Raw genomic sequence first — 14,079 nt, forward strand, 5'->3', positions numbered from 1 at the left:
TGCCAGGCCACTGTCTTTCTTTAAGCCCTTGAAAAATCAGAGATTATGCATCCTTAGAGGGTAGCTGAATTGCAGCAGGAAATATTTGAGTTAAACTTCAAAAACATACAAGAGGACTGTAGGGTGTTGGGAAATGATGCAACAAAGGTGAGTTACCATCACCAAGGTTCAAAGTAGCACTTCTCATTCAGTGATGTCTAGGCTGTGGGATGAGGCTGGGTAGCATATGGCTGTAGACAGACCCCTTTCCATGGTAACAAGTGTATGGCATGGTAAAGGGGTGTGGCTAGAGATTCCTACAGCATTCTTTTCTCTGCTCATGAACCCCATCTTGCCAATTCTCTGGTATTGTTTTCTTCTGATCCATCTGTATTACAACATGGAGGCAATATAGAAATGAAAGATCAGATTGGATGGGGAACTCAAACGTGGTTACTTTTCAAGATAGGAAGACCAGGATTAAAGAAAAAGTAAGATCTTGGATGGATTTTCAAGTCATGGAGCCTATAATAACCCATAGTTGAGGCTCATAAACCTAGTGTTTTTTTTAAAAACAACACAAAAACAAAGACAAAACCCCCCAAAACAAAAACCAAAAAACCACCACAGTACCCTTATTGTTTATTTTTTTTAATGTGGTGCTGAGGATCAAACTCAGTGCCTCATGCATGCCAGGCAAGCACTCTGCCATTGAGTCACAACCTCAACCCTCAAAACCTATGTTTTTGACCAGAAATATTCAAACACAGATGAGGAGCTAAATCTCTTATAGCCCGATACAAGAGACATAAGATTGCCTGGGTAATGTTTAGTATTAGCATCCAGGGCTTGCTTCAGACATCCTGTGTGTTTGTGGAATCAGTTGAGATCATGCAGAATCTGTGGTGGTAGGTATTGGCTGATTTGATCACAACAAATGATCTGATAAGGTCAGTGAGAGGTAATTATGTACATAGTCTCATACAAGTTCAAGGTACATGAAAGAATGAGTGAATATTCACATTGTTACAAATACAATAATCTTCTATAATCAAATGGAGAGTAAGTTTAGTCAAATGACAGTATTGAGCTTTTACATCTCTACCTCCTTTCTCTTTATTATATATACACTCTTTCCTGATCTTTGGTGACCTACAGATGCCTTCTCATTATTTTTATATACTAGCTAGTTAATGACTGAGAACTTGTGGGTGGGGGTTAAGCAAAAAAAAAAAAAAAAAAAAAAGGCAGGAATGGGACAGTAGAGGAAGAGGATGAAAAGAACAAGAACCAGAATAGACATTCAGGAAAGAAAGAGTGCCTTTTGAAAAAGAGCTTATAATGGTCCATGATTGTTCTGTTTGTTTCTAGTAACATTTGAAAAAAATTAGACCTCTTTTGATAGTTTTAGGTTAGGGACACAAATGGGCTGATACTTCCTGCAATTCCCAGTATTAGTTACTCTACCTAGAGACCTAGAAAAGAGGCAGAAAGGAAAAGGGTAAGGTCTTCCAACTTGAGTTGTTTCAAGATTCTTCTTTATTTTAGCACCAGTTGTAGTTGTCACCGATATTTAAAAAAAAAGAAATCTTCTACATTTCATTATTCTTCCCCCTATTTCTCATTTTACCTTGTGTAAAAGTTCCCTTCTTGGGTTTTTAATCCTCCATCTGCCCAAGCATCCTCAGAGAGCATCTTAGCCCCCCCATGAAGGTGGAAGGGTCAGAGCAGAGAGGAATCATGGGGGACTTTGTGAACCAGTAATGTGACACTATTCCATCTGAAGTGATGATACTTTGTTTGGCTAAACATGTGCTTTTGTGTGTCTATGCATGTTTCTGTGTATAATGTATGAGCAAGGTTGTGCTTTGAAGATAGGTTCACACACACTTTTACAGATGGCATTTTTGGAGCATCCATGCTTTAGTACCCTTTCTGTTGTGGAGAGCGCCGAGAGCTGGATAATCTGGGCCTGAATGAGTAGCCCTACTTTCTCTCCCTCTTCTTCCACCTCAGCCTAGTAATAACCATATCAGATTTACTCAGCCCCTGAGCTGCTATTCAAAGTATGGCTACTCTGATGAATCCAGCCTAATTCCATCGTAAGATTGGGAGCCATCTCATCACACAGAAATTAACTTTTCATGACTTTTTTACTATAAATTACTACAATTTCTAAACTTGTTTGGAATTCTTGCCCATGCCTTGAACTCATCCATACCTGGCTCCTCCTGACCAGATTACAACCATCTCTGAAACCACATCAGTGCCTCAAATTCTGATGTTGGGATCTGAATTTATTCCCTACCTTGAAATATCATGCCATGTAGATCATTAACTTACTATCTGCCTTTGTATAATGCTTGTCAAAATCCTGTTAGTTGTAATTTCAAGACATCCCCCTTTGCAACTTTGTGCTATAAATCTTTGTTCCTAGAAAGCTGGGGGGGGGTGCTTGTCTCTAGCCCATGTTAGGAGAGCTGATCAGCTCTCTGTGTGCACAAACCAAGCTTGCTTTAATTTGATTTAAAAATGGAGTTGGTGGTCTTTTCTTTGCATCGGGGTTCAACGACTCTACACTTTATCTGGGAACCACATGGCAGTGATTGCAAGATCCATCTTCTCTCAGCCCCATTTGCACAGATGGGTAAGTGAAATTGGAAGAATGTGTGTTGAGCACAATATGCCTAGATTCTAGGAAATAGGTCAAAGTTGAGGTATAGGCTTTGGGAGCCTTACTTCCTGTCTGTAATCTTGGAGTTAAACTCATGAAAAACATTCATGATGGGAAGATTGTCAGGCACTGGAAAATGGGCAAGGTAGGAGGTGAGTCACCATCACTAGCATTCAGAGGAGGCCTTTCTGCTTCTGTATGATTTAGTGATCTCTAAGCTGGGGCTGAGTGGCCTGGCTGCAGAATTCTCTTCATAGTGAAGGTGGTGCTAGAGACTTGCAGCTTTCTCCTCTACTTGTGAGCATTCTGCTTATACTACAGTGTTATTTTCTTCTGGTTTATTTGCCTCTTGAGATCAAGAGAGACACCCCAGCCTCCTGCTCCAGATCATTCTCCTAGAATAACTACTTAATTCAAACAAAGCAGAAAGATAAGGGGCATTATTTTAGCATTTGATAAGAAATGCCTTACCTAAAACATACAAGAATAGCAGATCAAGTATCAGGCACAAAACTCTCAAGGAAGGAAAAAAAAACTATCATGGGTCAAATGCTCAGGGGCACCACTTTATCCCTAGTGGGCGCTAGAGCATCTGAAAGCTACTGCCAAGAATTCCTAGGTGAAAGACCAAAGGTGGCCCAATTCAAACTCTGGCTCTGCATCCCACCAGCCATGTGATCTCAGTCATGTCATCTAGATTGTCTGCTTCCTTGTCTGTGACCTAAAGAGGCCGATTCGCAGATTACTGTGCGTATTCTGGGAGAAAGTTATCTCAAGACCCACTAATACTGCACGGTACAGGTCAAAATTTATAGTCCTTTTGCAAGTGCAGAGGACCTCAAAGAAATGGTCTTAGTGGCCATCAGGTCTTCAGTTTGCTCATAGCATGATTATTGCAGCATTGAGTTCACAGACAGACTCACCATGTCTGGGCAGGGTGTGGTGGTGAAGTTGCAGGTCCAACAGGGCTTAGGATGTTAGGAGTAAAAGAGCTGGAGTATTTATTCTGTCATTAGGGTCCTAGCTGAAAATAGAGTTCCCTGGGGACAAGGACATGAAAAGGACCTCTGGGATGCTGGAAAGAGGGAGCAAGTTGAAGCTAGGAAATTTGGGTCATGGGAAGAATGGGGCAGCAGAAGAGTCTTACCCTGAGTGTTCAGTGTGGATAGGGTCATAGTCCTTTCTGCTATTTTAACTGAGTGCCACAAACTGGATAAATTAATCAATAGAAGTATATTTGGTTCACACTTACTAAGGCTGGGAAGTCTAAGACCAAGGGGCCCATTTGGTGAGGACCCCCTTGCTATATTATGTGATGGCAGGGCAAGCAAGGATGAGAAGGGAAAAAACTGGCTGATCCTGTCCTTTTAAATCAGGAATCCACTCTGTGATAACAGCATTAATCTATTAGTTGTCTCTTCAGGGTTATACTTCTACTCTGTTAAATATAGCAACTGTTATAATGGCAATTAAATTCAACAGGAGCTTTAGACCTCACAGCAGGTAGGTGGAGAGGCCTCTGAACACAAGTAATCATAATGTGCTTTAGGCATAGGACCATATTTTATAATATCTTACTAATTTAGCCTTTTCTCCTTCCTGTTCCCCTGCCTTCATCCCAAATAGTTACTTCTTAGTGCTTCTTTTGGACAAGCTGCTTAACTTTTCTGAATACTAGTTCATCTGTAAACTGAACGAAGCCAGTGTAGATTCAATGAGATCACATATACAAGATATTTATAATTGTCTGGTCTATGCTATGGTAAATCCAATAGATTATTATAATAATTCCCTTATGATCTTTCATGTTTCTATATGGGTTATATGAAGGCAAGAGATCAGAGTGAATTCATCTCTGACAGTATTTAAATGATGTTAGGTACTGGGGGAAGGCTGTTAAATAAATGGCTAGGGTTTTAATCAAATGTAGGTTAGGCAGACAGAAAAACTGACGACAATCAGTAATTCAACATACACTGATGGCTTAATATTTATCTGGTATTGTCCTGGAGATAAAGCTCCTTAGAAGACTGATACTTCAAGAATAAGTTTGACAACAACAAGTGCTGGCGAGGATGTGGGGAAAAGGGTTCACTTGTTCATTGTTGGTGGGACTGCAAATTGGTGCAGCCAATCTGGAAAGCAGTATGGAGATTTCTTGGAAAGCTGGGAATGGAACCACCATTTGACCCAGCTATTCGCCTTCTCAGTCTATTCCCTTAAGACCTAAAAAGAGCATGCTACGGGACACTGCTACATTGATGTTCATAGCAGCACAATTCACAATAGCAAGACTGTGGAACCAACCTAGATGCCCTTCAATAGACGAATGGATAAAAAAAATGTGGCATTTATACACAATGGAGTATTACTCTGCATTAAAAAATGACAAAATCATAGAATGGAAAATGGATGGCATTAGAGCAGATTATGCTAAGTAAAGCCAGCCAATCCCTAAAAATCAAATGCCAAATGTCTTCTTTGATATAAGGAGAGTAACTAAGAACAGAGTAGGGACGAAGAGCATGAGAAGATTAACATTAAACAGGGATGAGAGGTGGGAGGGAAAGGGAGGGAGAAGGGAAATTGCATGGAAATGGAAGGAGACCCTCAGGGGTATACATAATTACATACAAGAGGAAGCGAGGGGAAAGGGAAAAATAATACAAGGGGGAGATATGAACTGCAGTAGAGGGGGTAGAGAAGAGGGGAGGGGAGGGGAGGGGAGGGGAGGGGGGATAGTAGTGGATAGGAAAGGCAGAATACAACAGACACTAGTATGGCAATATATAAATCAATGGAAGTGTAACTGATGTGATTCTGCAATCTGTATACGGGGTAAAAATGGGAGTTCATAACCTACTTGAATCAAAGTGTGAAATATGATATATCAAGAACTATGTAATGTTTTGAACAACCAACAATAAAAAAGAATAAGTTTGAAACTCGGAGTTTCTCTCCCATTTAGTTTTTTTCTCCCCCCAGAAAAACAATGGATTCCAATGTGGCACTGCACATAAGTGAGATGACTCAAACTTTCTGCCAGCCCCCAAGTGCTCAGAATCAAGGCTCAAATCTTTCCCATCTCAGGGTCTTCCAGACAGTCATAGATGCTCAGTGTTAGCACAGGATACTGTTGGGCAGATATTAATAAACAACATTTAGGATACAGAATATCAGCATCTATTGTGTGGCAATATTCCTCTAGTTATTGGAAATGCAGTAATGCAAAGATGAAATTCCTGTTCTCATGGAACTTTTATGCCATTAGAAGACACTTTCATTTAAAAAAGATCCATAACAGATAGCTTTTGAAAAAGAATGGCTGTTATCCAAAACATTAAAATATTGGAGAGGATGGAGGAAAGGGTTTCTACAGAATGGGTTATAAAAAGACAAGAGATCAGAGTGCATTCATCTTTGATAGTATCTAACATCTTTTAAATACTACTTTCCATGAATGGCTGGACTAATTTACATACCTGCTAATGGCATGCAAGAGTAAGTTCCTCAAAAAATTAAGAATAGAATTATGATATGATCCAGCAACTCCACCACTGGGCATATATTCAAAGGAGAGCAGTATGTGAAAAAGATGTGAATAATTCTGCAACAGTAGAATGCAGACAACAGGCAAGATGTGGACACAACCTACGTGTCCATCAACAAAGGAACAGGTAAAGAAAATGTTATGTATGAACACCTGAATACGATTCAGCCTTAAAAAGGGAAATTCTGTTTGCCACACCAAGAATGAACTTGGAGATTATATCATGTGAAATAAGCCAGGCACAGAAAGAAATACCATAGGATCTCATGTGCGGAATTTGAAAAAGTTGAAATTAGAATGGTGGTAACCAGGATGGCTGAGTGGTAAGTAGGGGATAGTGAGGTGGGGGCTGGAGAGATTAAAATACAATATTTTAGTTATGAGGAATAAGTTCAGGAGAGCACTTGAACTTATTTCAGCATGGTCACTAGATGATCAACAATGTATGATATTCCTGAAAAAAAAAAATCACCGATATTAAGTATCTCACCATACAAAAGAAAAGTATGTGATGTATCGTGCATGGTAGCTTAATTAAGTAACTCCACAAATATACATATTTCAAGGAATGTTGTACATGATAAGTGCATACAATTTTAATTTTAGTTGGAAAGGTCAAAAAGTGGTACTATGGGGAAAAAGGAGTATAAGAAAATGACAGGAAGTGATAATTTAGAATGGGGTAATCATGACTGGCCTCTTTGAGGAGGCGAGATTTGAGTGGGGCTCATGATGCCACGAGAAAAGGAGGCATGCAGCTGTGTGAAAAATATGCTCCAGGCAGAAGGAGCTGCAGCTGGACAGGCCTTCACTTCTGAAAGTGAAGTGAGAGGCAGTTTAGGCCAGATGCTACAGTACAGTGAGGAGGAAGTGATAGATGAATCTGGAGAAGTAGCCAAGATCCAGGGACACAGGGTGTCTAAGCCATGGTGAATGCTGGATTTTGTTTGAACTGTGCTGGAAAGCTATGGGAGATTTTTGGAAGACAGGGTTTTGTCATACTGTAACTTAAGCTTTAAAAGATCGACTTTGGGTTCTATGTTGAGAGGTTGGGATAGAAGAGGAAAGCTTGTTCCAAAGTTATTAATAGCCAGTGCCTGAAATGGAGGCAGAGAGAATTACACTTGTGATGCACTTTTAAAGTAGAATAGATAGGATTTGTTGAACTGATTGAAGCTGGGGTTATGAGAACATGATCGGCCTTCAAAGAAAGCTCCAACCTGAGGAATAGTGGGAATGGAAAAGCTTTAGTGTGACAGGAAACAGAAAAGTTCAGAGAGCTGAAGGAAGAGAATAGTCAGTTCTGCTTTAGTCATAAGCTCAGAAATGTACATTGGGCACTCAAGGACAGATGTTAGGGATTGGCTCCAGGACCCCTTCTCCCCGTGATACCAAAAATTTATAGACGTTCAAGATTCTTGTATAAAATGGCATAGTATTTGCATATAAAATTTGTAGAAGGATATGTATAATTTAAGTAATCTTTAGAGTATTTATAATAACTAATACAATGTAAATGCTATGTAAATATGTTATACTATATTAGTGAGTAATGTTTAGGACAGAAATTTTAAAAATATTTTCAGTATGGTTCGTTCAATCTGATTGTGGGATGCATGAATATGGAAGGCTGACTATTTACCAATTTGAAGTTCAGATCAATTGAATGTATATATGCAAGAGTTAATAATTAAAGCTGTGAAAGATGATGAAATCACCTGAGGAATGAGGAATGAGTAGAGAAGACTCCAAGGCAGGGCAGAGAAGAACTAGTTGGCTGCAGACATTGAGGAGGTAGAAAGAAAACCTGCAGAGAGTATTCAGGAACTAGAGTGCTGAACTGCTGAGTGTTGCCTTTGGGTTGGGCAAGTTAGGGCTTGACAACTAGTTATTTTTGTGTTTACAAAAAAAGTTGAATTTTTACCATATGTAAAATCACAAGTGTATCAAATCTGAATGTAAGATCTAAACAATTTCAAAATTCTTTGAAGAATTTCATAACTTTGAATTTGGCAATAATGTTAGATCCGACTCAAAGTATAGGCATCAAAAATAGATAAATTGAGCTTCAAAATTAAAAAAAATGGTGTTTTTGGAACAGTAGAAATGTACCTTACAGAATGGGAGAAAATATGTTCAAATCATACATCTAATGAGCTATAACTATTCAGGAAAGACAGATAACTCCCACAACTTTACTTCCCCCAAATAATCCAGTTCAAAAGTGGGCAAAGGGGCCACTTGTAAAGGGTGCTTGCCTGTAATCCCAACAATTCAGGAGGCTAAGGCAGGACAATTGCAAATTTGAAGCTAGCCTCAATAACTTAGAGACCACTCAAAAAGGAGGCAGATCTGGGGATGACAACTTTCCCACACCTTGTTATATGTCCAAAGGTTTTAAAAATCAGCATACTACAATGATATAGCCAATGTTTATAGCAGCTCAATTGACAATGGCTAAGCTATGAGACCAACCCAGGTGCCCTTCAACAAATGAAGGGATAAAGAAAATGTGGCATATATATTATATATATTTATTTATTATATATGTACAATGGATTATTACTCAGTCATTAAGAATGATTTTATGACATTTTCCAGTAAATGAATGGATCTGGAGACTATCATGCTAAGTGAAATAAACCAATCTCAACACAAAGGTTAAATGTTTTTGCCGACATGTGGGAACTAACCCACAATAAGGGAGGAGAGGGTAAGAATATAATTCCAATATATTAGACAAATGGGGTGAAGGGAAGGGAGAGGGGAAATAGAGAAAAGACAGTGGAATTAATGTGACATAATTTTCTTATCATACCAGGGATTGAACTCGGAGGCACTCAACCACATCCTGAGTGCCACATCCCCAGCCCTAATTTTGTATTTTATTTAGACATAGGGTCTCATTAAGTTGAGGTGCTAAATGGATGGGGAAAATTGCAATCCTGTATTTTGCTGGTGGGAATGCAAGAGTGTGGTTTCTGTGGAAAATGGTATCAGGGTTCCCAGAACAATTAAACAGAATTATCACAACTTTACCTAACCCAACCTGGGTATCTTCCACATTGCTCCCAATACCACCTTGTGAACCTCAAGTTAGGATCACTGCCTTTACATAGTTAACTAATTATACAAGTAGTGTATGTCTACAAGACCTAGCTCAGACTAACAATGCAAGCCCTCTGCAGGACTCTCGCCTTCCACCTATTCTGGAGACTACAGGGGAGAGGGTGACTGAGGGATAAGAATTAGAGCATCTGTTAGAAGATCTGCATCTCTCTGTAGGAAGAGAGGATGCGAGTAGGATATAGTCTCAGTAAGAGCTGTTATGATTCTGAGGAGGCAAGTTGACTTTCACAGAAGACACCCTGACAGTATAGCAGGCCCTAAGACCAGTCATAGAAGAACTTATACTTTCATATGAAAGAGTAATGTTTATTGTACAGATAATTTTTTTTCCTACAATTATCCATTGGATCCCCCTTCAAATCCTGTGAGATAGGAAGGACTGGGATTATTGTCCTCACAATAAGGAAACAATCAAGGGATAGATGCCAAGTGGCTTATCAAGGTCACAAGCTGAGAGTCAAACCTAGATCTCCCAAAACCGAGTTTACAGGTAAGGTCCAGTAAAAAAAAAAAAAAAAAGTACCAAACTCCAGACATAGATATCCTTGATGTAGTTGGAGCTGAACACCTCCTAAGTCATAATCAGAAGCCATGCACAGCAGGCAGCTGTGTGTACACTGAAGCAGCTCTAGTTTTCAGAGGACAGGGAAGAAAGCCAAGGGTGGAGAGAGGCATGGCGATTACTGAAGTCAGACTGCATTCTGCCTCAAGGGGGCACAATTGAGTGCCACAGCAAGATGAGGGAGGAGGGTCCAGGGAGGCCAGAGGAAGGAACCCCTAAAGACTGAAGATTAGGCAGAAAGTCTCCAGAGGCATCCCCAGAGAAGAGACTAGGCCCATTTTAGGATCCTTTCAAAATGTTCCTTAGAGACTGAGCCTGCTGTTTCCTTTTATCTTTTGGGAAAAGATAAGCAGATTAAAGTTATAGCCAGATCCTCCCTTTTCAATTCATCTTTTCCATCCTCCTCTTAAGAGGTACCAGTTTTTCCTACAGCCTGCAGAAAATGCACCGAGTCTCACGCTGAAGGGTGAGAGCATGTTGGACTGCGGTGGTAGAGGAAGACCAGGAACACAAGGGAGAGTAAGGCATTTGATACAGATGGGATGAGGGCATGGACCAGGGGGAGGGGCTTATGCTGGGATCAGCTGGCTCCCAGGGAGGGTGGAACAGGGTACCTGGAGTACAGGTCAAGTGAAAAGAGGCCAGGGCATGTGAGCTGGGGTTCAGAGAAAACTAGGATAGAATGATAGTTAAACTGAACCACTAAAGGGAAAACTCGGAAGCCAAGTGGAGAAGAATATTTGATGCTTGAGGAGGAATGGGTTTTGGCGAGGGTCTGGGGAATGGAGTAACAGGAGAGTCCAATTCTTTGTGCCTCTCATGCCCAGACAGACAACTTATCCCCATCTGAGGTATTACTTTACCTCCTGGCTTTCCATTCCTTTCTACCCTTTTAAAAATATTCCTACAAGTTTCAGGGGCTCCCATCCTACCGTTAGTTAGAAGAAACCCTTTCCTGTCTCCCCTGCTCTGTGCTGTGTTGTGCCGTGTGTTAGGGACCACCTCCACCAAATCCTAAATAGCCCCAGATCATGCTTGTCACTTCCCTTTTCTCGTCATTGCTACTCATGTTCCTCCTACCCCACATTCTGCCCTGCCTCAGTTGTAACTGCTGTGACAGTCCCGGGGGGCGGGGGGGGGGAGTCTGAAATAAGGAGGTAGAATACAAAGGTCAGGCAGACTTGCTTCTTAAAGATCTCAGTAACAATTAGCCAGAATCTGGGAATTGTGGAGTAGGAGTCAAAAGATTTGGAACTGTACCAGTCTTGGCAACCAGCAGTTCCAGATCTGCTTACTTTCTCCACGATTTGGTTATTCAATTTTCCAAATCCATCATTCTAAAGTTTCTCAGGATAAGTGTGCGTCCCATAAGAGAGCAGGTTAGATTCAGTGGCATATACCTGTAATCTCAGCAGCTTGGGAGGATGAGGGAGGAGGATCACATATTCAAAGCCAGCCTCAGTGACTTAGGGTTTCTCCAAGTTGCTTAGGGTGCCTCTGTCTCAAAAAAAGCTGAGAATGAGGTTCAGTGGTTAAGCGCCCTTGGGTTCAATCCCTGGTTTCAAAAATAAAAGCAAAATAGAGAACAGTACTAATTGAGTAACTTAATTTATGGACACTCAATGCACTTTTGGGTCCAAAGAAATAACAGGTTTCCTTTTGGTATTTGCTGACACCTTGGCTATGGAGATAAGGAAAATACAGGACAATGACATAAGAATTGGATAAAGCATTCAAGCTACTTCAGGCTTGTTCACCAGGAAGAACCTGGAAAAGTAGTTGGATTGTGAATGTTATGTAGTGAACATAAAAGTAGGTATATCTTAGTTGGAGATGAAAGGTTGGTGGACTTCTACACATTTTAAACAAATTATCAAGCATCAAGATTGAGCTGTGAGGACAAATAAACTGGAGGGCCCATGGAGGCCAGGACCATACAGAGAGTAGGGAAGACAAGGCCATTCAGTTTAAGAGGGGGGTCCTGCTGGCATAGCAGAAACACATTCACTTAGGACAAGAGCAACAGCATAAATAAGAGGATGCTCCTTCATTTATTTAAGAATTATTTAGCAAGTGCCCCTATGGGTGTCATGGACATAGTGGAAATAAATATAAAAACACATAGCCCTGTTATGATAGGGCTTCCATGCTATTCATCCTATAGCCAAGTTCTGGAGAAAATACACAGGTATACTTTGTCCTGGGAGGTGAGGTTTCTAATAGGAAGATGGCTTTTATACTGACCTAGGTAACAAACCGTTGGGAGAATCCAGACTTTCTGTGGAGGCAAGTCCAATTTTTAGGTAAGATTTAGACAGGAATCCACTTTTTTTTTTTTTTAAAAGAGACTAGGTTTTTAATATTTATTTTTGTAGTTGTAGCTGAACACAATAACTATTTATATGTAGTGTTGAGGATTGAACCCAGGACCTTGCAGGTGTGAGGTGAGCATTCTACCGCTGAGCCATAACCCCAGCCCCAGGAATCCACCCTTTTCTAAAGTCCTCTTTGACCACATACACCCCAGAAAGCTCTTTTTGCACTCCATTTCACATTAAAGCCTACTTTTATATTAGCTCCATTGGTATTTAGTATCCTAACAAATTTTATAAGCATCAAGAGGGAAAGGATCATGAGAAGTGCTTCATGATGTATGTTATGATAATTTTCCAATTTCTTCTAAGGTTCAGAAATGGGAACAAGGGCTAATCCTCCTACATACATGAGCAGAGTTTGAACTTGAACACTACGATTCTTCTAATATTGAACCCTCTCTAGAAGACTGAAGTAGGTAAGGAGGAAGAATTCCCAGCGGCCATGTCAGCCTACAATATCACCTCAACCCATCCAGCAGTCTTCTTGCTGATGGGAATCCCAGGCCTGGAGCACCTACACATGTGGATCTCCATCCCCTTCTGTTTTGCCTATACTCTGGCCCTGCTTGGCAACTGCACCCTTATTTTCATTATCAGGGCTGATGCAGCCCTGCATGAACCCATGTACCTCTTTCTGGCTATGTTGGCAGCCATTGACTTAGTCCTTTCTTCTACAACATTGCCCAAAATGCTTGCCATATTCTGGTTCAGGGATCGAGAGATCAACTTTTATGCCTGTCTGGTCCAGATGTTTTTTCTCCACTCCTTCTCCATTATGGAATCAGCAGTTCTGTTGGCCATGGCCTTTGACCGCTATGTGGCCATCTGCAAGCCACTGCACTACACCACGATCCTGACCAGGCCCCTGATTGCCAAGATTGGCATGGCTGCTGTGACCCGGGCTGTGACACTAATGACTCCACTCCCCTTTCTGCTCCGAAGCTTCCAGTACTGCCGGGGCCCGGTGATTGCCCACTGCTACTGCGAGCACATGGCCGTGGTAAGGCTGGCGTGTGGGGACACCCGCTTCAACAACATCTATGGCATTGCTGTGGCCATGTTTATTGTGGTGCTGGACCTGCTGTTTGTTATCTTGTCTTACATCTTCATCCTCCAGGCAGTTCTGCAGCTTGCTTCTCAGGAGGCCCGCTACAAGGCATTTGGGACATGTGTGTCTCACATAGGTGCCATCCTGTCCTTCTACACACCTGTGGTCATCTCTTCAGTCATGCATCGAGTAGCTCGCCGGGCTGCCCCTCACGTCCACATACTCCTTGCCAATTTCTATCTGCTCTTCCCACCCATGATAAATCCCATCATCTATGGTGTCAAGACCAAGCAGATCCGTGAGCGAGTCTTAGGACTATTCCTGAGAAAGGAAGCAAAAGGAGGGTGAGGGACAGCTCAAGAGTATGGGTGGTTGCCTGTTGGAGTTGGGGAAAAGTTTGACAGGAAGTAGAAGAACGTCAGAACATTTGTTTGGTTCTTTCCTGGCATAATGAAAAAAAAAAATGCCCTGAAATTCAGAGTCACCAATCTGTTTAGGACTTGTGGGTCTGTATTCTCTGGGAGCCTACAGACTCAAACTGCTGGCTGTCGGCTTCTCACAGTGCTCCCTCCTCTTCACTAATTTGACAGTCCTGCTGCATTGGTCTTCTGGTGACTTTGAATAAAAAAGATTCAGTTCATTTGCATCTAAATTCATTTGCTTATGAGAAGCCTTAGAGTTTGATTTTCTGTCAAGTCAATGGGAATTCGGTGATCTGTCTATATACTTGGTACCTGGGTGACTACCAACAGTACATCCGAC

General features: G+C 41.2%; 1 protein-coding gene across 1 annotated transcript; it reads left to right on the forward strand.

Annotated features, from left to right (window-relative positions):
• The first annotated feature begins 12,711 nt into the window (after nucleotides 1–12,711).
• On the forward strand, nucleotides 12,712–13,665 carry LOC143388308 (olfactory receptor 52K1-like). Its single transcript, XM_076842163.2, has one exon. The coding sequence runs from the start codon at nucleotides 12,712–12,714 to the stop codon at nucleotides 13,663–13,665; it is 954 nt and encodes a 317-aa protein (XP_076698278.2).
• The last annotated feature ends 414 nt before the right edge of the window (nucleotides 13,666–14,079 follow it).

This window comes from Callospermophilus lateralis, chromosome 2 (assembly GCF_048772815.1).
Source record: "Callospermophilus lateralis isolate mCalLat2 chromosome 2, mCalLat2.hap1, whole genome shotgun sequence".
In the NCBI taxonomy this organism is placed as follows: domain Eukaryota; kingdom Metazoa; phylum Chordata; class Mammalia; order Rodentia; family Sciuridae; genus Callospermophilus; species Callospermophilus lateralis.